This window comes from Artibeus jamaicensis, unplaced genomic scaffold (assembly GCF_021234435.1).
Source record: "Artibeus jamaicensis isolate MK-2021 breed Jamaican fruit bat unplaced genomic scaffold, CSHL_Jam_final contig_402, whole genome shotgun sequence".
Taxonomy (NCBI): Eukaryota; Metazoa; Chordata; class Mammalia; order Chiroptera; family Phyllostomidae; genus Artibeus; species Artibeus jamaicensis.
Genome location: NW_026521818.1, coordinates 13320543 through 13345891, shown reverse-complemented (window position 1 = coordinate 13345891; position 25349 = coordinate 13320543). Strand labels below are relative to the sequence as shown.

General features: G+C 38.3%; 1 protein-coding gene and 1 pseudogene across 1 annotated transcript in view; one reads left to right on the top strand and one right to left on the bottom strand.

Moving 5' to 3' along the window:
* LOC119051163 (forkhead box protein K2-like) overlaps positions 1-3861 on the top strand; it is a 62448-nt pseudogene extending 58587 nt beyond the window's left edge.
* The window catches only part of PRR16 (proline rich 16), a 266776-nt gene that overhangs the window by 66163 nt on the left and 175264 nt on the right, over positions 1-25349 (bottom strand). Inside the window, exon 2 of the mRNA XM_037147845.2 lies at positions 23956-24712. Coding sequence (XP_037003740.1) covers positions 23957-24712 — 756 coding nt within the window. The 3' untranslated portion in view covers position 23956. The remainder of the gene's footprint in view (positions 1-23955; positions 24713-25349) is intronic.

Here is a 25349-nt window from a genome sequence, read left to right as displayed (position 1 = left end):
GTGTTATTCGGATACTTTGGTAGAGAAAGAGATGAGGGCTCAGAGAAATTTCCAAATTTATCTATGGCCACACAGCTGGAGAATATCAGAATCTGGATACAAATCTATAAATGTCCATTTTCAGAAACCATCCATGTTCACAATTTTATTGGCTTTCAGGAGCTATAGAAATAAGGGTCCATGAATTCAAATCTCTCAGCCCTAGATGGATTTCTGAGCCTTAGATGGATCTCTTGAAATTCTAAGGTTAGAGGAAGTTTTACATTGCAGCACGTTAGCATTGCAAAGGATTTAATCATGAGCAGCGAATCTGCAAAATGTGCTGTTGGAGCCCTGCTGATTTCATCAATAGGAGATGATAGGCTCCTGTAGCATCTGTAGAACAAAATGGCTTAGAGGGGTGGAGGAAAAGCATAAACAGTGTACTGAGCACATGGCATTTAGGGCATTATTTGCTATTTAAGCACCAAATTAAAGCTTCAGTTATTAATTTTGAAAATGCCTATAGCTTTGCAGTAAGATTCTCAAATAATAGAAGCAGGCTTCAAACAGAGTCACCAAGAAATGATATAATAATATATGGTTGTTACAGAATATACTGAAAATAAGTAGGGTAAACAATGTTAAAAACAATGCATTTGAGCACCTGGGCTGCAGGTTACTGCTTCCCAGATGCAGAAAAACACACCATTCAGTTTGACAGACAGATGAAGTGTTTTCCTGTAGAGTCTGAATAAATGCTGTTCTTAAACCTGTCTGCGTGAATTCTCAAGACAAAACAAACCCAGCAAAGCTCAAGGTCATAGCTGATTTCAAATTATCCCCTTTTATCTATTGCTTAAATAAGGAGACCCTATGGGAATTTAGTGTAATCTGGACAGGTATGATTCACCATCAATAAGGAAATATCCCCTTAAGATCACTTCCTAATTGCATTATTAAAATTTAACTTAAAAACTGCCTCCTCGCTGCTATACGAGGAGATGAAAATCATTTGCTCTTTTTATGCCTTTTTTTTTAATGCAAAATGATTCCAGGTTCCTGTGGAAAAAAATCATTTTGGGAAAAAGGTTTTCGTTGTTAGTACTTCAAAATATTGTACCTTGTTTAAATACTTACACTGGCATATTCTTTATATCAGCGACTGCCGCTTTGCCAGTTTGATTTGGTTTTCTAAATGATAAAACATTATAGTAAATAGTTTTTAAAAAGTTAGCTCAGCTTTCATATATAGTCACAATACATAATTTGAAATTTATTTCTATGCAATTCTCTTTGATGCATAACTTGACCAAATAATGTATGTGATTCTACATTATAATTTCTTCATGTGATGTTAAATTATCACACAAACCCACAACTTTTAATAATACCTAATATTATACTGACTAGAAATTGCATAGTTTACTTAACCAAGCTTGTTTTTGGACATTTTGATAATTTTCAGCTTTTCTCTATATTATAATTTCTTGTTTGCCAAATTAAGGGACTTCCTCCATTTTACATATTTAAAAGTTTCCTTAATGATTATTGAAATGAACTTATGGAATACTCTCCAAGTCAATTTATTCTTTTCTGTGCCTCCATATTTTAACATGAATTGAATTTCAAATCTTGGTTTTCTTTAACTACATGAAATATTTAACAATTAAAAAATAGCAGTTGTGAAATCAATTATGTATCTTCACAGCGATTCTGCAAGGCAAATATTATGCTCATTTTACATATAAAGGAACTATTTAAAGTGTGTAAGCAGTGTTCTTGTGGCTCATAATAATGGGTGTTTGGCCCTGGCTGGTGTAGCTCAGTGGATTGAGCGTGGGCCTGAGAACCAAAGGATCTCAGTTCAATTCCCAGTCAGAACACATGCCTCGGTTGCAGACCAGTTCCCAGCAGGGGACGCAAGAGAGGCAAACATACATTGATATTTCTCTCCCTTTCTGCTTCCCTTCTCTTCTAAAGATACATAAATAAAATCTTTTAAAAATATGGGTGTTTGCAGGGTTGTGGAGGTGAGATATTTCCAAGAAAAATAACAGTACAGGTTTTAGGGAGGAGACTGAATTCTGTCTTGGACATACTAGGTTTATATTCCAGTTGTAGCTTATACAACAGGAAGGTAAAAACACACACTTGGAATTTTTAAGAGAGTATTTTTCCTGAGGACAACAATGTGGGAGTCCTCAGCTCATAAATGAACTTGAAGCCTTGGGCCTGAAAGGTATCATCCTGGTAAAGCACACAACATATGAAGCAAAGGAAGGCAAGTACAGAATCTTGGAGGTGTAGATACATTTGGCAAGAAAAAGAAAACTCAGGTAAGGAAGAAGGAAAACAACTGTATGAATCATGGATGAAATCTTAGAAGTCAAGGAGGTGACAATTTCAAGGACAGGACATTCCGTATTCAACAATGAGACGCTTTGGTGATTTTGGTTAGCAGACATATCAGTGGTGTTCCTGGGCTACAGAGGGATTGCAGTGGCCTGATGGGCAGGTGCCCTACTCACAACATCGGGAAGAACTGTTTAGAGGACCAGTGTGGAGAAGGGCAGAGATGATCTGCTGCTCTATGAACTATGGCAACAAAGCTCCCGCACAGGTGGGTAGAAGGGCCAGGCAGCGTGCCATGGACACTCTCTCAGAGGGGGCCTCTAAGTGAACCTACAGCCCTGGACTCACCCCTGTTGTATAAGAATTTGGCACAGAATGTTTCCTCCCCATAAAGAGTGGGCAAGTTAGTCAGAAAGGGCAACAGACACAACCTCTCCATTAGCCTACATCCCAAAGGACTAAACCCAACAGCAAGGCCTCCTTTATTTTCTGCCTTGCCCAAGCCATTGTCAACTATTAAAACATATTAAACTATAAGGTACTGCACATATTAGAATAACAACTGTTAAGACAAAACAATTAAAACAGCAAGTTATGAGGATGACAGCTGCCTTAGCCCACTGGAACGCCATTTGTGTTTGCCAAGACCCAGTTTGTTAACTTGTATCATTCTTACATAACCTTTTAGAAGATCAGGAAATTGTGGAGTACTGAGGAAAGGTGTGCAGACATTACTGTCCCCCACCCTTCAAATGACCTGTAAACAGTTAAGCCCTTCTGTTCCCCCCAAGTTGCTCTGCCACAGGAGGTTTCCACAGCAAAAGTGCCATTGCGACTTCCTGGCAGCCACAGGAAATACCTACTGCCCCCTGACTCTGAAGGAGATGGTTCCTTGTTCCGATTTTCTTTCATCTCCCAAAAAGCAGTATGTATAACCCAACTTCCCTTACATATTTTTTTATATTCAAAGCATGATAAAAACTACCAAAATCACATGCAACCTGTGGCATTATCTTATTCACTCTATTCAAGACTGACCTGTGTAAACATACTTGTACTTACATAAAATGAACCAGTTTGGTGCCAAGTACAAATATGTGCTTATCTTCATAACCCTCCTTTCCCCCTACCCCCAATTTCAAAATGCTGGTATTACTAGATCCTACCCACAGCGCTCCTGTCTCGGAGTCTGAGTTCAGGAAATGCTGCAGCTTGCTCCCTCCCTCCCTCAGAGGACAGGCATTCCCCTGCCTTCTCGCTGTAGTACTCATTCACTCCCTCATTCAAGAAAAAAAATAATTGAACACTAATTTTACCCATATTTTTCTTAGGACCTTGAGCACGGATAAAAGTAAAAATAATTCCTACAGTGAAGCAGCTCACAGTTGGGCAGGAGAAGGAGACGCTGCAGCCAGAGGGTTCCACAGGGGGACAGCAGGTGCTGCCACCTACAGTGTCAGTGACAGGTACATGGGAGCATGGCAGGAGCATGGGAGCATGGCGGAGAGGCTGGACTGGAGTTTTTGACAGCTGGAGTCTCAAGATATTTTTGTAAATATATTTGATTGATTATGCTATTATAGTTGTCACGTTCCCTTTTATTTCTCTCCCCCCTGCACACCCCCTCCTACTTGCATCCCCTCCCCTTTAGTTCATGTCCATGGGTCATACATGTAAGTTCTTTGACTTCCCCATGTCCTATACTATTAACACCCCTCCCCCACCTATTTTCTACTGGCCATTTATGGTGCTTATTCCCTATACCTTTTCCCCTTTTGTCCCCCTCCCCTTCCCTGCTGATAACACTCTGTGATTTCCATTTCTGCAATTCTGTTCCTGTTCTAGTTGTTTGCTTAGTTTGTTTTTGCTGTTTTTAAGTATAGTTGTTAATAGTTGTGAATTTATTGCCATTTTACTGTTCATAGTTTTGGTTTTCTTTGATAAGTCCTTTTAATATTTCATATAATAAGGGTTTGGTGATGATGAACTCTTAACTTGACCTCATCTGGGAAGCACTTCATCTGACCTTTCATTCTAAATGAAAGCTTTGCTGGGTAGAGTAATCTTGGATGTAGGCCCTTGCCTTTCATGACTTTGAGTACTTCCTGGCAGCTCCTTTTTGCCTGCAAGGTTTCTTTTGAGAAATCAGTTTATACTCTTATGGGAACTCCTTTGTAGGTAACTGTCTCCTTTTTTTCTTGCTGCTTTTAAGGGTTTCTCCTTGTCTCTAATCTTGGGTAATGTAATTATGATGTGCCTTGGTATGTGCTTCCTTGGGTCCAACGTTTTTGGGACTCTCTGAGCTTCCGGAACTTCCTAGAAGTCTATTTCCTTTGCCAGATTGAGGAAGTTCTGCTTCATTATTTGTTCAAATAAGTTTTCCATTTCTTGATTTTCCTCTTTACCTTCTGGCACCCCTATTATTCGGATGTTGAAATATTTAAAATTGTCCTGGAGGTTCCTAAGCTTCTCCTCATTTTTTTGAATTTGTGTTTCTTTATTCTGTTCTGGTTGGCTGTTTATTTCTTCCTTCTGGTCCAACGTTTATTTGTGTCCCAGTTTCCTTCCCTTTATTGTTGATTCCCTGTCCATTTTTTTTTTATTTCACTTTTCATGGCCTTCATTTTTTCCTCTATTTTGCAACCATACTCAACCAATTCTGTGAGCATCCTGATTACCAGTGTTTTGAACTGTGCATCTAATAGGTTGGCTATGTCTTTGTCACTTAGTTGTATTTTTTCTGCAGCTGTGATCTGTTCTTTCATTTGAGCCATTTCTTTTCTTTTCGTCTCATTCACTTGTTACTTAAGTAACAAGGGCTGGAGCCTTAGGTGTTCACCCCGGCTGGGCAACCCAGTTTGCTGTGTTGTGAAGCTGTATGTAAGGCAGGGGTCTGAGAGTGAACAATGGGGCTTGTTCTGCTCTCTGCCAGTTTTCAGTCACTTCCCCCACTACCCACAGCACCTTCTGGTACTGATTCCCAGGTGGGTGGGTTTGTGTACATTCTAGGACCGTGTGGGTCTCCAATAAACTCTCCTGTGAGACTGGGAGTTTCTGCTGCTGCTGCCTCAACCCCCACAGGTTTTTTCAGTCAGACATTTTGAGGCTTTATTTCCCAGTACTAGAACCCTGGGTTTCACAGTCTGTCTCACTCCCTCCCCAGTTGTTCCTCCCAGTTTATCGGCCCGTGAATATGGGAACACCTGGTCCGAAATCCATCACCTTGCCATGATTTCTCTCTGCTTGCCGGTCTCTGCCCCTCCTACCAGTCTGGATGAATGCTTCTTCTTTAACTCCTTGGTTGTCAGACTTCCACACAGTTTGATTTTCTGGCACTTCTTATTGTTTTTTGTTTTTAAATTTGTTGTTGTCCTTTTGGTTGTGCAAGGAGGCACAGTGTGTCTACCTCCATCTCCATCTTGGCCAGAAGTCTGGGTCTCAAGATATTTTTGATTATAAAGTTATCACATTTAATTTTCTGCCCCCAAGACTCAAGTCTGGTTAAAGGAGAAAGATTAGAAAAGGGATATTTCCCCTCAGAACTACAAAAGGCACTAATAAATATCCTGCACAAAGTGATGAGAAGTACTACATTGAAACCTGTATTTATAAGTAGAAATAAATGATGATATAAAATAAACTGATGCTAAAATATAAATAAAAATATTACAAATGCAAGAAGTTTTAAAATCCATTATCTGAAAGATAAGCTTTCAACTGATATAAACTCTTAAGCGGCCTTATTTATCTTTACTTTTAAGAAAATATTGGCAATTTTGAAATATTAGTACATAAATATTGAATATTAAAGTAACATATTTGAAACATCACCTCTGAAGGATAGAACCATAATTTGGTTTTGTTGCTCCAGTGCCTGAAACACTGTAGGTCAGGCTTTACATTTATTAATGTTTGTTGAAAAGCTGTGAGGTTGCTAGAACAGTGGAAGTTTCAGGCAACTAAATGTCTAGTACTGTGTATATATGATACATTTTCAGTGTATTGTACATTCCTCTTAATTGTGTGATGAAAGACAAAATAATAAGGTGCTTTTAGGTACAAGAGATGTGATAGCTACTATTAGTTACATGATGTTACAAAGAAAACATAATAATGGACATTTAATTCTCATAATTCTTTTTTTTTCACTTCATTGGTATGCGGACTACAACACAGTGACATTATAATTTTGGAGAAATGACCTACATATCAAGACAAATTCCCCAGAAGAGAGGTATTAGGCATGAGTAGGGACTTATTTTGAAAACCAGACAGAATAATTGCAACTAAATGTTCATTGTGATTAGAGTAGCCTAGAGAATTAAGTGATGTTTTAATAGAGGCTTCTGATGAAAATCATCCTCTTTAGGAAAATAAGTGTTTGGTCCTTTTTACATACCATCAACAATTTAAGAAAACTACATCATGGTTTCAATTTTTTGTCATAACTAATGCAACATGTCTAAATTCTTTCTTTTTCAAGATTTGCCATATACCCTTGAATGAACTTGGGGACTTTTATACTATCTTGTTTCACGGACAATATGGCAGAGATAACTGCTAATCCCTTTCATTTTTCTGTGCTAACACTCTTTACTGTAATCATCTGTTTACTCCTGCGAGTAAATTATTACTCCTGAGAGGAAATTATATGCCACTTCAACCACACAGTACTCCCCCCCGCCTTTTCTCAAGCTTATAATGTGCATCTAAAAAATGGGTGACATGTAAAATCCTAAAAAAAAATTTAATGAATAATTATATGTGCAAGTCATCACACCAAAATCAATTGATGATGGAGTGATACAACACACAGTTCTTTTCCTACTTTTTAAAATCTGGTCAAGCAGACACACAAGTAACAGTTCAAACAATAAATGATAATATTGTTCCTTATTCACAGAAAATGATCTTCCTGCTCTGACGGACTCACTGTCATTGGGTCCCTAAGCAAAGAATGGGGTGCCACAAAGACTACTTTCCCTAAACCCAAATATATATGTTTAAAATCCAGTAGATTCTACCATGTTTATATATTTGTATATATGACCCTCCTTCTGCCTACATCCTTACTTTTCACATACCAGCAGACTAACTGCCAAAGTTAAAGTCTGATTCCATTACATCCTGCCATTATTTTCATATTTACCTATAGAATAAATTCCTAGCTCTTCCTGGTGGTGCCAGGAGCTCTCGGTGGTCTGGCACCAACCTCACTTCTCTCGTTTCTTGCAATACCTCAGCCTAACCTCCCTTTCGGCCACATCAAACTGCTGGAGGTCCCTCAACATTCTGGCCCATTTTGTTCTGCTTTGATTGAGCTAACATCTGAATGGCATTAATCCTTGCATCTTAGCCATGCTTTTTTTCTTTTTAGTTAACAAATATTTTTTAAAGATCTGGTATATGTCAGATTCTGAGCTGTCTTGGGAATAAAAATAAACATTGCTCAAATGTGCAACCCCCAAGGAGATCACAGACCTGAAGATTAGAGACATTCATCAAGTAGTTATAACCTTCTCACGACCTCAACTCCTGCCCACTCCTGGTTCCTCACTCTGCTTCAGCATTCTGGCCTCACTCACGACCTAACAGCTCAAGCTGGCTTCGGGAATTTACATGTTTTCCTTTTGTTTGAAATGCCCTTCCCCAGATAGTGCCAGGCCTTGTTCCCTTTTCTTACTCCATTCTCTGATCAAACGTCTCATCAGTACCCTGCTCTAATAATCCTGTCAAGGTAGAATATCTACTCTTCTGTCAGTCCTAGTTTTTAAAAAAATCTATTGATACTTGTGCTATACATGTGACTTTCTTCCTCCATTGATCAGAATACAGATTCCATTGGGGCTGGAACTAATCTATTAGTTTACCACTATTTCCCCAAAGCTCAGAACAGTGTCTGGTGAGTGCTAGGTTCTTGATATACAGTTTGTATAAGGGAATCATACAGATACTTAACCATACACTGAGAGGTTACACTAGAACAGCCCACGTTAATAAGAGAATAACAGATGGCAGAGGAAGAGAGATGTGTGGAATAGGCCCCCTGGAGGGATGACATTGGGATGGTTGGACTAAGAACTGGAGAACAACAAGGAGTCAACCAAGCAAAAATATCACATGATTCATGGGATCTGTAGGGAGAAAAACGTAATGAGTGATATGACCAGTCTCTGAAAAATGACGATATGTGTCCCATGGACAAAGTAATAAAAATGTTTCTTTTCAGTATAAATTTCTACAGAAAAAGATCATTGTACACAAATTGGATATAATTATAAGGATTTTTAAAGAAATGTCAAAGAATAAAAATAAATTCAAGAGATATTTTGGACAATGATAAAATTCTTCCCTCAGAAATCTATTGAAAGTATTGGCATCACATGCAGACGATCAGTTAAGAATGGCATGAGGGATTTCCGCCAAGATGGAGGCGTAGGTGGAAGCACTGTGCCTTCTCGCACAACCAAGTTTAAAAACAATGAAGTTTTAGCAACAAAAACACAGCCAAATGACAGAAAATTGAACTATACGAAAGTCTGACAACAACGAACCATTTAGCCAAAACGGTAAGAGGGGCAGAGCCAGCAGCAGAGCGGGGTTGGGCAGGGAAGATCCACCAGACCAACCTGGGCACTCGCCACCCAGGTGCGCCAGCAGCCGTGGTGTGGAGTAGCAGGTGTGGAGAAGTGGGCGGACCCACTGAGGGCGCAAGGTGGTAGATTCACTGAGGGCTGACCTCGGTCACACATTCGAGTGCAGATAAACCGGTGAAGGAGCAAGCAGTGAGACAGACCACGCAGGCCCCAGTGGTGGGAAGCTGCAGAGGGACCACCATTGCCCCTCTCTGACCCCACCCCCACATACAACGTCACAAACCAGAGACCTGGGTGGCCCCGCCCTGGTGAACACCTAAGTCTCGGCTCGTCATAGGTAACAGGCACAAACAGATCAAAACATGGCTCAAGAACAACTCAGAGCCCCAGAGCTGATAAATCTAAGTGGTGAAGAAATAGGCAAACTTTCAGATGCACAGTTCAAAACACTGGTGATCAGGATGCTCACGGAACTGGTTGATTATAGTCACAAATTAGAGGAACATATGAAGGCTAAACTAATTGAAACGAATGGAAATATACAGGAAACCAATAGTAATGGAAAGGAAACTAGGACTCATATCAAGGAGTGGACCAGAAGGAGGAAAAAAATAACCAAACAGAAAAGGATGAAGAAACAAGAATTCAAAAAATTGAGGAGAGGCTTAGGAACCTCCAGGACATCTTTAAACGTTCCAACATTCAAATTATAGGGGTACCAGATGGGAAGAGGAACAGCCACAAGTGGAAAACTTATTTGAACAAATAATAAAGGAGAACTTCCCCAATCTGGCAAAGGAAATAGACTTCCAGGAAATCCAGGAAGCTCAGAGAGTCCCAAAGAAGTTGGACCCAAGAAGGAACACACCAAGGGACATAATCATTACATTAGCCAAGATTAAAATGAAGGAGAGAATCCTAGAAGCAGCAAGAGATAAAAGGACAGTCATCTACAAAGGAGTTCCCATCAGACTGTCAGCAGATTTCTCAAAAGAGACCCTACAGGCAAGAAGGGGTTGGAAAGAAGTATTCCAAGTCATGAAAGGCAAGGACCTACATCCAAGATTGCTCTAGCCAGCAAAGCTTTCATTTAGAATGGAAGGCCAGATAAAGTGCTTCTCAGATAAGATCAAATTCAAGGAGTTCATCATCACCAAGCCCTTATTATATGAAATTTTAAAGGGACTTACCTAAGAAAAAGAAGATAAAAAAGATGAACGGCGAAAGGACAGCAGACTTACAGTTATTAATAACCACACCTAAAACAAAAACAAACTAAGAGGACAGCTAGATCAGGAGCAGAAACATAGAAATGAAGATTACATGGAGGATTAGCAACAGGGGAGTGGGAGAAGGAGAAGGGGGGAGAAGGTACAGAAAATAAGTAGCATAGATAATAGGTAGAAAACAGATAGGGGGAAGGCAAGAATAGTAGGGGAAATACAGAATCTAAAGAACTTGATACACGTGGTCATAAACTAAAGGGGGGAATGGTGGGGGAGGGGGTGTGCAGGGTGGAGGGGAATAAAGGGGGGAATAGAACAAATGTAATGGCATTATCGATAAAATATATTTAAAAAAAGAATGGCATGAGGACACCATTTAAACTACATGTGTTTGATAATGCCTATGCACCTTCTTTAATTATGCTTCTTATTTTGCCTCACTTAAAAAGTGAGGCTGTGCATATACATAGAGTTTAATTCTGTTCACCTTATGAAATAAACATTCTTAATACAACACACAGTAATCTTTCTCCTAGTGTTTATAGTCCTTGGCAATAGCTTCTTGTACCTCATAAAATCACAGCTGTCTCCTATCCACTTTCCATTTTATTTCCTCAATAATAATAATAACAGTACTTTTAGCTTTTCCTGGCTGTGGTTTACCAGAACAATGGCATATTCAAATGAAGATGTTTAATGAAATTTCATGCAAGGTATCCTTAAAAAAGCATTTTCTGACGATTAAAGTCCAACCCGGAGCTCATTGGTATTGTCATGAAAGAAAATGACCCTTTTGACAGAAGAAAAGCAAGCAATCACCACTCTATTAAGAAACTGAGACAGACATGATTAGAGCACTTGACTGGAATTTTCTGAGCTTCTGGTGCATTTATTATCATAATAATTTTTAAAGACCCTTTTGTCTTTCATACATCCTAAGATTAAAACCGAGAAAGAATGAACAACATTAACCACATTTATTATAGTAAATGCATGACTGGAAGAGGGAAAGGCAGTTGCTAAATTCCAGAGGTTTTACTGGGTATAAAAGGTACATTTTAGTGCTATCAGAAACCCCCCAAACATAGATGACTGTCATTTGACACATTAAAAATCAAGACTAATATTAAAGTGAAAACTATTAAATACTTTCATGAATGCTGATTCTACAAAGAAACATATATTGCCTTTCATTTTTAGAAACTAAACGCTGATCAGTGGCCAATTGGGAAGAAGACTTCAATGCCCTGGACCATGGGTTATAACCTACCACGTGAATCTGAGACTCCTGGTACTTTTTCAGCTGACAAGCTCAATTCTGATATGCAACAGAATGGTCCCTTATCCTTCAGAGCCCTTGACAACTTTTCCATACCTTGTTTCTCTTAAGATTCTAATGAAATCTTTAACTTCCTTTTCTTTCTTCCCCTATCAAAAGTGGTGCTTAACTCATAAGGACTACAATTTTCACTTAAGAGGGAACTAAAAATTTCCTAAAGCTATTTCATAACTATCCTAAGAGAATCACTTGCAGCTTATAAGAAGCCTTTATTAGAAATAAGAAACATTAACAGGCGGGCAGGTTAGATGGTTCTTGAAAAAAAGTAACATCTGCTGTTAAGTCAGTGAAATATTAAGCTGTCAAAAACTATATAACGTGTAGCATACAATACTTTTAAATGAATAAAACCCTTCCAGGGATCATCTTTTCCCTAAAGGAGCTGGAAAGTGAAACATGGCATACTTATGTTTGGTTAAATTTAATTTTAAACCCTATTTCTAGCTTTAGAAATCTCTGTCTGCTCAGAGACTTACCTTTCCACCTCCCCTATAATCAGCACCCCCTGGACAACAGAAGACAGTGGCCCAGACCTGACCACACAGTCACATGGTCCAGACCTCTGGCAGGCCAAAGGTAACATCTTGACCTAATACGTTTTATCTCCTTGGGCCCTAAGGCGGAATGAACCCCCTGGCTACTCTCCAATGAAAGTGGACAGACGGACCCTGGAAAAGACCTCAGAGCCGTCCTCAAGACCTGAAGAAACCCTTACCTTAACTCCAACCAACCACATCCCAACATTACCAACCCCCCTATATATTTGGTAACCTACATGCCATTAAAGAGTTAGGACTTATGAGCATGAGCTTCTCATTCTCCTGGATGGCACTCTAATAAAATAGTCAATATTTCTCCATTGCAATTCTCAGTGTCTAGTGTTCGGCTCCGCTATCACTGGCAGACAAACTCTTTCTGTTCTGTAACAAAAGCTTTAGGAAAATAATTAGGAACTCACTCTGCATCTTCTATGAAGACAGTGTTCTCTTCTTGCCAGGGAATTTCACAAGGCTGAAGCTTATTGGGAAGTTCACAGGTTTCAGAGAAGATCGGAGTTAATGGTCAAGTCACAACTTGGTCACTTTTAGCTGGGAGGCCTAGGGCAAGTAAACTTAACCTCTCTGTGCCTCGGTCTCTCAGTAACGAGGGAAATACATTTACCTTAAAGGTGATCGAGGCAGCCTTTCCACTCCCCTCAAGCTCAACTGTACCTCAGGCAGAGTTCTTCCTTATAGGCCTCTGACCTCTCTTTCCCTAGAAATTTACATTAAGAAATGCTCAATTATAATTGTTTTCTCTGCCCTTTGAGATATAAATCTCTCAACCTCCCCCCTCCCCATCCCCTTTTATTACCCAGGAATGTCCTTCTCAACCCAGAATCTTCCTTTGACACACAATCATCGAGAAAGATGGCTCCCTACCCCTATCTGCCAATCTCTGAGGGAGGGGAGGATCCTAACTTCCACAAGCACCAATTAGCAAGCACAGCCGCTGACTCCCCAGCTGAAGTGCTTTTTACCAGTTCACCACAGGGAGAAACTCTGCTGCCTCTTGTTTCACCTGAGTTGATTTTAGTCTTTTTTTTTTTCTTATTCCAAGACTCTACCCCTATTTCAATAGTCTTGAATAAAGTAATTCTTACTTGTTTAACCCATCTAGTGCTACTTTTCTTTGACAGGAGTTGTTATAAGGATTAAATAAAATAGCCTAAGTAGCACTCCCAACACTGCATATAATATTTGTAAATGTTAGTAAATAGTTGTTTAGTAGAACTTTCTCTCCATCTCCCTCTTTCAAAGCATACCACTCAGGGAACTCTACTGAGTTCCCTGAAAATCTCAAATGTCTCTTTTCAAAAATCAGGTAGCGTGGTATGACTTAGCAGTTAAACAACTTTAAGAAATGCGTTGTGGGTTTTTTTTTTTTAAAGAACAGACTCAAGAATGGAATCTAACATAAAGTTCTATTTCTGGCATCTTCTGAGCTGGCCTGAATGGCCTGCACATTAGCACCAATAATCAGGATGGGGCTTTGACAGCTGCCTCCTCCCAGAGAGCCAAAGGTCAGCAGCCCAAGCCCAGTGCCATCCGCACCTGGTTCCAAGCAGAGAGGGCACGTGGTGTGTTCGCAAAGCCAAACTGCAAGTTTCCTCTTTGGGAATTGATAAGAGTCATAAAGCAAGAAATATCAGTGTCATCACATCAAAAGGCATGGAGATGATATGTTCAAAGCAATATCAAACGAAAATCTTGGAGTCCATTTTAGTCTGAATGAGCTCCAGAGTTGACACAAAGCATTTCTGAGTCATTCTCTGAGTAAGAAACTAATACAAGTCACTCTCAGCTTGATTTTCATGAATATGAAAATGGTCTCTTCTCTTTTTATTCTTTAATGAGATTAGTCCTAAGACTGGCACTGTTTTTATATACATTTTCATTAGATTACATTTTCTCAAATTTGCTACATAATTGCTAAAGGGGAACAATAAAAGATACAATATGAATTTTGAATAAGAGTGTTAGTAAAATTGCTCTTTCAAAGATGCCATTTCTATTATGCAGTAAGGAATCAATGACATATGAGGATCTTCTCCATTGGGATACTTGATAATTTTCTTAGATTGAGCCATTTTACAACTTTTTAAAATCCACATCATTTTGTGACAGGTTCCAATTCAAGTGTTTTAATTGGCGATATTTGTTTCTAAGTGTAATTACCAACAATCAAAAGAGAGCACTGTAAATTATTTGCAATTACTGCCATCTTTAATATTCAACATAGAATTTGAATACTTTAATGATTATGTTATTATTTGCTTATGCCCTAAATGTCCAAAATGACTTTTATTTCCTTAGCCAAAGAGCATAAAAACAAAGAAATAAAGAAAATTTGAATTTTATTACAGCTAATGTAATAAAATGTGGAGATATAAGCAGATTATAAAAATAAACATAATCAATAGTAAATGTAATCTTGAAGAAGTTATGAAAATTATTTTTGTAAACAATTAAAATGGCCTACTTACTTTTTCTAAAAATAAAATAGACACTTAAAATTTGTTTAAAGCATATGAGGAAAATATCAAGGTATGTATGAGTTTATTATAATTAATTAACATGATTTGCACAAAGTGGAATTTGAGGGAGGCCAGGAAGAATATAAGATTTCTGACAATGTCAGAATATTATACATGATACTTTAGCTTAAACGCACCATCAGCAAATCTGAATAACTGCTAATAATGAATTATTTTCATAAAGTTAGACTAGTATACTATATTCGTAATTGGTTGAGAAGAATGGATACCTAACTGCACTACTGATAAACAATATTGTTCAAATGAGCACAATTCAACTTTTGGTCCTTGTTACAATTTAATATCATATTTTACTTTTCACTTTTTGAAGCAGACATTGACCCAGCAAATCAAAGAAACTTAGGGTGTAAGGTAATACATACATAGAAGACATATACTCCCCACTTTCAACTTACCTTACATGGATCTCTAGCTCAGGAATTACTTTTTTAATGCTTCATTAACCAAGACAAGATTTTAATGTTCCACACAATCTCTTTCAAATACAGATTTCTAAGTGCATTCCTATCTCTTGCTCATATGGGAAAAGGAAAATGCAAACAGACTCCAAAGTACTGCGATTAGAATGAAATATCGTACTTCCACATTTATCATTCTCTGTATACTATTGCTTAGTGCTTCATAATCATGTTGATAACCTAGATCTACCCGGGTAAGTTAAAAACACACTGATATTCAAGTCCACCATGAAAATGTTTCGATTTAATTGGTTCAGGGTGTAAATCAGATGACTTGGATGTTTAGACAGCTTTGAGATCCACACTAGAATAAACAAAGGAATCGATTCATGAGTTCTAAAATATTCCTCAGCCATGGCACTCTAGTGTCCGTCCCACAAAATGCCAACGTTTTTAGATTATACTCTCAGATTACTTCATCTTTCCATTGAGAAAATGAAGTCAGGTTCGCTTTAGTACCAGTAGTACCACTCTTTCATAGGAACTCCGCACTCTTACAGATTTGCAACATACCCCCAGCCCAGGAAGGGAGGGGAAAGAGAGCCTCAAGCCCATGGGGTCAGTTTTCCACACTCACAGAAATCACATTACCGTCCATCACTGCCCACTCCCAAGATCCAAGATCCAAGATCCAAGATCAGATGGAAATTTGCTTGTTACAGTGCTACCCACTCAGAATCTGCAAGTGCATTTTACCCTTTTCCACAATCTTCAGCGGTGTTTATTTCCCCTCCCTACTCTTAAGACGTTTTCTTATTAAGCCCAGAAGGTAGTGAAAAAAACCTGTTCTTATATAAACTTCTTTGTTTGAATTTTGACACTGAAAACATAACACAGAATGCAATTTTTTATTTACTTATATAAGCCTAGATGCATCATCAATATCTCATTCATTATAGGAAAGGTCCAAAGATACCTTAAGGTAGTACAGCAGGTCCTTGAATAACTTTTTGTTTAATGTCCTTTCATTATAATGTTAAGAAAAATATTGCTTCTAGCTAGGGCCACTATGTGTGTAGAGTTTCCACGTTCTCCCCTTGTCTGCTCAGGTTGGCCCCAGGTCCTCTGGTTTCCCAAAACCCAAAGATGTGCAGGTGAGGTGAACGGGCATGGCTAAACTGACCCAGTCTGAGTGTGGGTATGGGTGCAGGTTGAGTACACCCTGCAATGGCAGGGTATTCTGTTGACAGTGGGTTCCACCTGCTTCCTGGGCTTCTGGGGATCTGGGCACTGAGGACCCTGCCCTGGAGTTAAACAAGTTGGAAAATAATGATCTCACTTTTTTCACTCATCTTTCTGAAATGTATATATAGCTCACATTTATTTCAATGCTTAATATGAGCCTTGGGTCTTTATTTATAAGTTTGGTGACACTTTTGTAACCCGAAAAAATGCCCTAGGAACTTAACTACTGTTTATGTTAACTAGCCTATGGAAACATTGATTTCATTATATGTACGTTATTCTGCTTAAAGTTCTAGTTTCCAAGAACCTATCGAGATGTTAAGTGAGGACTTAAGAGTATATACTGCCAAATCCAATTTCATTCCTCTGTTCCTTAAAGGACTATTGTGTATCCAAAAATCAACAGTTATTTATATCAGCGTGTAGGTTACAAGAAATTCAGAATAGTTTCCCTCATTTCATGGATTTGCATTAACCTAGGCAAATACAAATCAACCACCAGATTAACAAGGAATATGGGTAATTTGGCAAGAAATATCAAATTAACAACAATGATTTGCATTTATCTGAGGTCTTACAGTTTGTAAAGTATTTACACATACATGAATTCATTAGGACATCATCCCTCTAAAGTAGAAACAGAGAAGAGCCTTAGGGAATTGGGTGGTAGTGGAGCACGGTTAAGTGTGTCAATTTAACTATAGTGAAAAAAAAGTGTGAAACCAGGCAATTTGCATAACAAGTACAGGGCCAAGACTTGTGGAAAAATAGACAAAATAAGGCAAGGGAAATGTACATCATTTCTATTTTTGTGACCACAGAGAGCCATGGGATGAAAAGAAGCTGAGGTTTGGGCAGCTAAACGTAGAAGATATGACTGGGTGTGTGTGACCCACCCTGTCAGCTGAAGATCTTTCATCCCAAGCAAACAACGTAATAGAATTTAAGGAAGTAGCAATTGGCTATACTGCCATCCATAGCCTACTTAGCTACAACCAAGAGGATGCTATGAGAAAGAGTTTGGAAGACATTTCTGACATATGCAAGGCATGAGGTATAATAATTTGGTGATTCTTCCCATTCAATAGCTCTGAAGGCTGTAGACGTGTGGAATACTGAAGCTGCTTATCCATGTTGCCACATCCACCTTGCTTTTCAGCATTGCTGCCCAGGAAAGAGTGGAAGCCTACAGTCCTGATGGCTTAGATATACATTTGGGGATTGTGCAATTGCAGCATGCTTCTGTTGATTTTACTCTCCTTACCCTTTACATGTAAAGGAGGGCTGGGTGAGCTCAGAATATGTAAGGAGAGGAGAATCATAAATGACTCAAGGGCCCTATTAGCTTGGAAAGAGTGGCACCATTATCTTCATTTAAAGCAAGCTTCAGACCTCATTAAGCAATTTGACCAGAAGCACTTGGAAGGTGAGAAAATTGAGATACAAATCCAGGTCTCTGGTCTTAAATGTATGCTTTTATCTTGATATACTTCCCTCTAAGTTAATATTACAACTTCACACATCATAATTTCCATCATCAGTGACCTAAATTTCTATAAGTAGATTCTCATGTTTCTTTGACTATTCTGGATAAATAAATATGTGTCTTCAAATTAGAATTATCTATCATTATGAAGACAATTCACTGAAAAATCTCTCTATATGGGCATTTGACTAATGAAAATTTAATGTGCAGTTCTAAAGTGCTGAGTTACACAATGCTTGCACAGAATGCAAAAAGGGTTGGTAAAGGCTGTCATAATGCTCACCCCTCTTCTTAGTAAATGCTGTCAATTCCCTCTACCACATTTTTAGCTGGGCTGTTGTCAGATTCACTTCTTTCCTCTCCATCTTTGTTTAAAATACGATGGCATCCTAATTTATGGTGGGATTAAATGAACATCAGGAAATATGAGAGAGAAAAAATGAGGTCTACTCATTTTCTAATATATTCATATTGCACACACACCAAAAACAGTGGTGGCTCACCCACGTGTGGATCGCCTTTTTTTCTCTGGACAGGTGGGACTATAGGCAAAGCCACATGACTAGTTTTGGCCAATGACGCAGAGAGGGCCTGGTGGTCCTGGAAGACAACACTTGACCAGATGGGGGTACCACACAATCAATGCAGCTCGTATTGCTGAGGGGACTGCCAGGGAGACGTCTGCCCTGGAGAGTATCCTGCACTCCGGATGAACTGTGAGGGAGTAAGGTATCACCTGGAGGTCTCTGAGATACTGGGGTTGTTGGCCACTTCAGCATGAACGAATATATATCCTGACTTAAGCACACATACATTTATTTTTCTCTTATTTTATATTTTGCAAAAACTTATTCAAGCAAGTTGCAATGAAACAACCTTCACCTCTAAGACCACCTATACCCAATGCACGTGGAGTTTTAGGCATTTCTGAAAGGCAGGGAAGTACTTGGGCTGCGGAGAGTTCCTACTTATCTTTCTGCTCTGGCTTAACCACTTCCTGCCTCTATGACTTTGGGCGGCAGGTCTCCACTGCCACAGTTTCTTCATTTGTAAAATGTAAATAATAATAGGGCCTAAGAAACTGGGCTCTTATGAGAGAGAAATAATATCATGAGGAAAAAAATAACACAGACAAACATGTATAAGAGTGTTTGGCATAAAGTAAGCCCTTGATAAGGGTTAGATTTCATGTCTTGTCAACATCAGCGCTAACCCACTCAGGGGCACACAGTGTTTTATTTAGCTGATCCAAATTCCTTTTGATATTTAGGATAAATGACAAGTGCACTATCAAATATCTATAGTCCAATAACAAAAGAACGAAAATTATTTCATTAGAGGCAGTTTTAATGCACTGGCTTTTAGTGGTTCCACAGAGTGGACATGCTGCTTTTTTCTTTCTTTCTTTTTTTTTTAGCTGTAGGGGTGAATGTTAAGTAGATGTAAATCACAAATGAAAGACCAGTAATGGAAGTGACACATTCAGGGTCAAATAGCATTAATACTATGAAATCAGAGCTCCTTAGGGGAAGAAATGAAAATAATCAACAGCCTTTGAACTTAGAGGAAAAGAACTGGAAGGTGGGGCTGCTGGTGCAAGACATGAAACACTGAGGCTTGCATTATTCAGCAGCTCATTCATTTTAGACGGTAGCTAAATTGCCTGAGATCACTTTCATATTTTTCAGAGATCAAACATATTAGGAATGTCAAAACAACATTAGGTAACCCCTTTCAAGCATCAAAATAACATCTGAGAATAAAAGGAAAATTTTGCCAAGTTCAGGTCTATGAAGAACACAATTAAATGGTGATGTTGTGGGGAGAAAATTATGGGTAGTCAGGCTGTCACTAACATACCAACCAACTCACTTACTAAAGAGTTGCTTTCAGTAAAATTATGATAGTGAGATACATTTCTTCACTTGTAAATAGGGATAATAATAATTATTTTATACATGCATATGAGACTTAGAGGAACTCTAATGTATGTTAAGTTTTTATAAAGCAGTTAATAATAGCTTACCTGTCTTTGATCACTCTAGAGGTTATAAATTATAAGCAGTACTTCTTCCTTATCTTCCCTTGGACTTCACACAATGTTATACCCTTTGTTAATTTAACTACATTTTAAAGCGAAGTTTATTTCCAAATCTTCTTTATGTTACACTTTAGTTTTTCTCCCCCAAAGACCAGACTGATAAATCCAAGGTTCCAATGAAAATAACAACCTACATATTTGCAGTTCAACACTGCTGTTAGTCCTAACGGTAGCATCACATTGTCATTATTTCAGAAGCAGGCAACTTGAACAATTCTAAAACTTCATACTGTGTAGTCTAAAAATTAAATACAGTGTCAAATTGACCCAGAAAACATCATGTGATTTTCTGATAGGTCTATTAATCATCAGAGTCTGTGCACTTTACTTAATTATGGGGTATGGATTTTTATTGTTCATACATCATTCTCTAACTTAGAAATCATCAGCATGTACTAAAGTTCATTACAATGCAATCTTTTACTACAAATCTGAGTGCACACTGTAGAAAGATGTGCTACTCATAGAGAGTCAGGAGAAAGAAATTGAATCAGGACAATTACAAACTTGACTTTGCATTTTTGCATATATTCCATGGAAAAAAATTCAGTCAAGGCAGCGATTCATGACTTGATTATACTACAACCAGTGCAATCATATGTGGGACTATTCAGGCTTTTCTTCATGGAGGATCCAAAAAGAGCTACAATTAGATCCTGAAGATAAAAAGTATTGCATAGTTTCACCTGCTGCTCTTGGTTATGCTAAAAGCAACTCAACTACTGATCTGTCCAAAAAAAGTTGTATAGCACAGTGCTTTATTCCTTTATTTATTAAGTAATTAGATGCAGGTATAACTCAAACACAATGTTTTTATGTTAATGAAACCAGTTAATAGCAGACTCATTTTTCTAGATTATTAAACTGAGGGGAGGTATAAAGATAATATAAAATTAGAAGAATGAGAAATTTCTCTTTTTGTATGCCCTGTATTTTTGAGCAGATATTTTATATTTAGCTTAAGCATGGCCTAAAATATATTTTATTTCCTTTTATAGCTGCTATAACTAGTAGGAAATAAAAGAGGACTTTGGTCGATCTTTATTTTCCTTTTGCCCTACATCAGTAGGGATACAACAACCTCCCATCTCACAAGTGGGACAAGATAAAGCCTTTCCTGTTCCAATTTACCTGATGAATACTACATTTTCAAAAACATAAGTGCTGACTTTCATTAAGAATGGATATTGTTATGGGGAGTATTACCATTTTATATTGTGTAGAAACATCACTTACAGAGGAGTGCAGAGGCCAGCTCTGTGTGCATTACTCTCTATATGACTGAAAGTATTCAAATGCATATTGTGAAAAAAAACCTTCCTTTAGTGATTTGAGGAAAGGATTTCTGCTCTGGCACCTCAGGAATAGAAAATACGTACCATGTTATGATGATTTAATAGATGATGTGGAGAGCTTGCAGTTCAGAATTTAAATTTTGAAAGCAATGTTGGCTCATTACGGAAACTGCACTGCCACTTACAACATTTTAATCACAAGATTCCAGATAAATATTACGATGCTCTGTGTTAATTGCTTTCCACATTTTACAAATTTATATATATTTTGAAGACATAGCTAAATTTCAGTGAATGCTACCAAATCACTGGTTGGGGCAAAAAAAGAAACACAACCTATTGGCCCAATATATTCCATACATTAATGGGAGAAAATAATACATGGACCAAATAAACTCAAGAAAATCCCACACTGCTGTGATCTAACACTTACTCTTGATTACATAATTAACTATACTAAGAGAAGAAGGTCTAAACTGTAACTTTTTTTAGGTTTGGATTTAACTCAGACTTCCAGGTCAGTAGTTACTTATAAATATGTTAAATAAAAACAGGTACTATTGTTTGGACATATGCCACTAATTGTACTTAAAAAGATAGTTTTTCATGGGGTAGGTCTGAGGTAGAGAGAGATTTAAACCTCAAAGGTTGTGATCAGGCATCTGGCTCAATATCCATGTTCAATCAGATTGAATTATTCAACTTATCTGACTTGCTTTATTGCATAAGTTATCTATTTATTGAATGATTTGCAGTTGCTAAGAAGCTGTACTTTGAGGTCCAGATTGGTTCCCAGATATCAACAGGAGGTCCATGTCTAAAATGATAAGGTAATTACTGGGTCAGAACAACAGGCTGTACAAGAAAGAAGAGCTGAAGGGATAAAACTGCATGTCTTCTAAGACTATAATACCACAGGGCTAACACTGAATAAATATTAGGAAGAAAGTAATTATTTAAATCTATAAAAATAATGAAACCCTGGGTTTATTTACATCAAGCTATGTAGATGCATAAAAGTTAAGAATATATTATTTTGGCATTTGATAAATCAATTATTTTTTTACCTGACAAATATAATTTGTTTTTAAATATACAGATTATGCAATTAATAATGTTTTTAAAAATCCATCTTCTGACAAAAGCTTTCCTGACAATTTTGACTGTGGACTTTCTTGATTATTGGTCTCATGTTTTTTAACTTTCAGAAAAATTAGATTTATCCTCTTCATGTCCAATGAACACAAAAGTCTTTCTGAGTAAATTTGGAACATGACCATCCTGTTTTTACTCATTTGATTATTCCTTTAAAAAATAAATCCTATTGTATGTCATTCTATCTAAAATATACTATGATCTTTTAATACAAAGTTACTAAAAATAGTACTCCAAATTATCATGATATACCTTGGAAAAGGTGACAAAGAAATGTAGCAATAAAAATTAAATTCACAGTTAAAAAAATTACAGTACTCTTTATTAAGCTGTATAAACAAATTTTCACCAAAAATGACTCCCTCTACTCTTCCCACTTAATGAGAAAATATGGTTCGTGTATGCCCCTGTCATCATGGTTTTAGGGGAGATAAACTCATTTCTAGTTCCAGGGCAAAATATCCAATCAGTCCAAACCATGGTATTTGGGAAGTAACTTGGTCCTTGGGTGAGTAAGTGACCTGAGTCAGCAAATCAGACTGAAGAAAAGAACTTTCCCTGGCTGCTAGGTGGAAAGAATTTCTTGTCTTCCTTCCACAGAAATAACAGACCCCTGGCATATTTCAACCCTTAGTGCAATGGGCTGAAGGCTAATGCTAAAGCACCCTGTTCCAGAAGCATCTTTATTTTCTCCCCTGACTCTCCTCTAGATGGGGTTCCCTCAGGAAGGCGGAGAGCTTGCTGATGTGAGAGGCAAATCACCCCACTGCTTCAGTGTACTGGCTTATGGGGTGTCCGGGAGGAGCGCCCAGTGTGAGAAAGGACCGAAGGGGTTGGCAATGTCAGAGGCGTTCAGCAGAGGACCCTTGAGGTACCAAAATATAATAGGAAAATGTGTCAAGTTCCATTTATGACCTGCTTATGATATTTAATCTGGAAAAATCTCATATCCATTCACAGCGATCTTCTCCAAACACTGCCCCAGTACTCCTGTCCAAACATTACTCCACTGTCTATTCTCACTCACTTTGATAAACAGAACATGGCACTAAATGCACCACTGCTTCAGTTTTATCCTGATGAACATTTGGTTTTGCAACTATCTACTGTTTATTGACATATGATATTTCCGCACACCAAAATCTTTTAACAGCTATGTAGCTGAACATATATGATCTAAATTTTATAGTATAGAAAATAATCTTTTTGGTATTGTCTTTAGCATTGAATACTGCAAAACTAATGACAAACATCTTTGGGAAAAATAATAAAATGATCCTTCAGTGTTAAAATTCTTATTAAAAAGCATTAGGTCAAAGTTAATCATATTGATATGTTCTTAATACATAGATGAATTAGGCATGAATAAAATAAATCTAATCCCATCTGTTATAGTAAATCAAACTGCAGGTCACTGTCACAAGTCAATTGAAAACGAGCCAACATATTCATCTTTTTCATGATTGTATAGTTTTTTGATGACGCAACTTTTTAAGTAGTGTACATTCAGGATATAAACAATGTACTGCATACTTACCAGGTGATTTTTATGCCACTTTGCTGAATGCAGGGTTAATATATTTGGGCTTTTTATTGCTTGAGTAGAAAGTGCTCATTACTTATTATTTTATGTTTATAATATAAAAATTAAAATAAAACAAAAAATGTTTTTAAATGGCATACATCACACTGTTGTAGTGGTGGATTTCCTCAAGATCGTCTTCTGTGGCTTCGGTGCAGGGGGAGGAGGCACAGCTGCAGGTCTGAGCGGGGGGAAGCTGTTACTGTGGCTTAGTCCCAGCCCCCCATTTTCAAGTGGAAATGGAGGGTGAAGGGGTGGAGGAGGGCGGGGAGGGCCTGGCTGAGGAAGCTTTCCTGGTGGCTGGCCAGGTTCGCTGTGTAAATGGACCTCCCGGTTTTTCATGTTATACCGGGCGTCGCAGTCAGGACAATAGCCATGGTACTGCACTTTCTCATTAAACCGAACCCGCTCCCGAGGCCCTGCCTGGGGACACCTGTCTTTTTCAGGTCTGTGCATCAGAGGCTGCAGGGACACCTTGTCCGAGTTGTTACTGGGTGGGCAGCCGATGTCTCCATTGGGAATTCTGTTTGGTGCTCCTGGAAAGCCTCCGTTCCGCAGAAGGGTGCCGTTGGTTTTAACTGGATTGGCGGCTGGCACCGGCCTTTGGGGGTCTTCACACTTCACAGGAGTCAACCGTGGTGGAGGCGGTGGGGGGTTCGGCTTTCTCAGGACTGTGAGGATAGCAGACGCGTGTGCTGGGGGTTTAATGAGAGGTGCGTTGGCCTGCACTTTGAGCTTCTCTATGCTGGAGGCTGTTGTGCCGCTTGAGCTACTGTTCAGGGTGTCCGTTTTGGAGCTGTCAGTCATCTCATCCTCCAGCTGTAGGTCAGAGGTCAGGGTATCAATCTGATCAACCACCTGGTGGAAAGGACAAGGTAACTGTTGAAAAATGACCTGAAGCAAAATATACTACAAATAATGTCTTCCTGTCTAGCTGTAATCTGCTATGGGAGTCTTGACAAATATTGAATCGTGTATTCCATTACAGCATAATGTTTCCATTCAATGAATTTACAGAATAGCTACCATAAGAGTGTGGTTTGATAACATAATGATTTCACATGCCCAGAATATAATACGCTATTTATGCACATATTTTATTCCTAACTCTGCTATGCCCATCAAAGATAAAATACTGATGCAGAAATATAAATGAGTTTTAAAAAGAAGAGGAGCGGGTTTTGCTTAGCATGTGGAAAGCTATAGAAGAACATCAATCTCATGCTAAAAATGGGAAAATACCAATTTTTAAAATCATAAGTTTTCTAGACAATCAGAGAACTAAGATCACAAAATAAATGAATGGAAATACAGAGTTTCAAGCCCTATTAGAATAGATAGGACAGGATTGTTTCCTAGCTATGTAGCAAACCACTGGGAAAGAGGCAGCCTCCACCAGAGTTGGTAACAAAACCCAAACAGTTGGCCCTGGCCATGTTGCTTGGCTGGCTGGAGCACCGTCCGGTACATCATAAGGCTGTGGGTTTGATCCCAG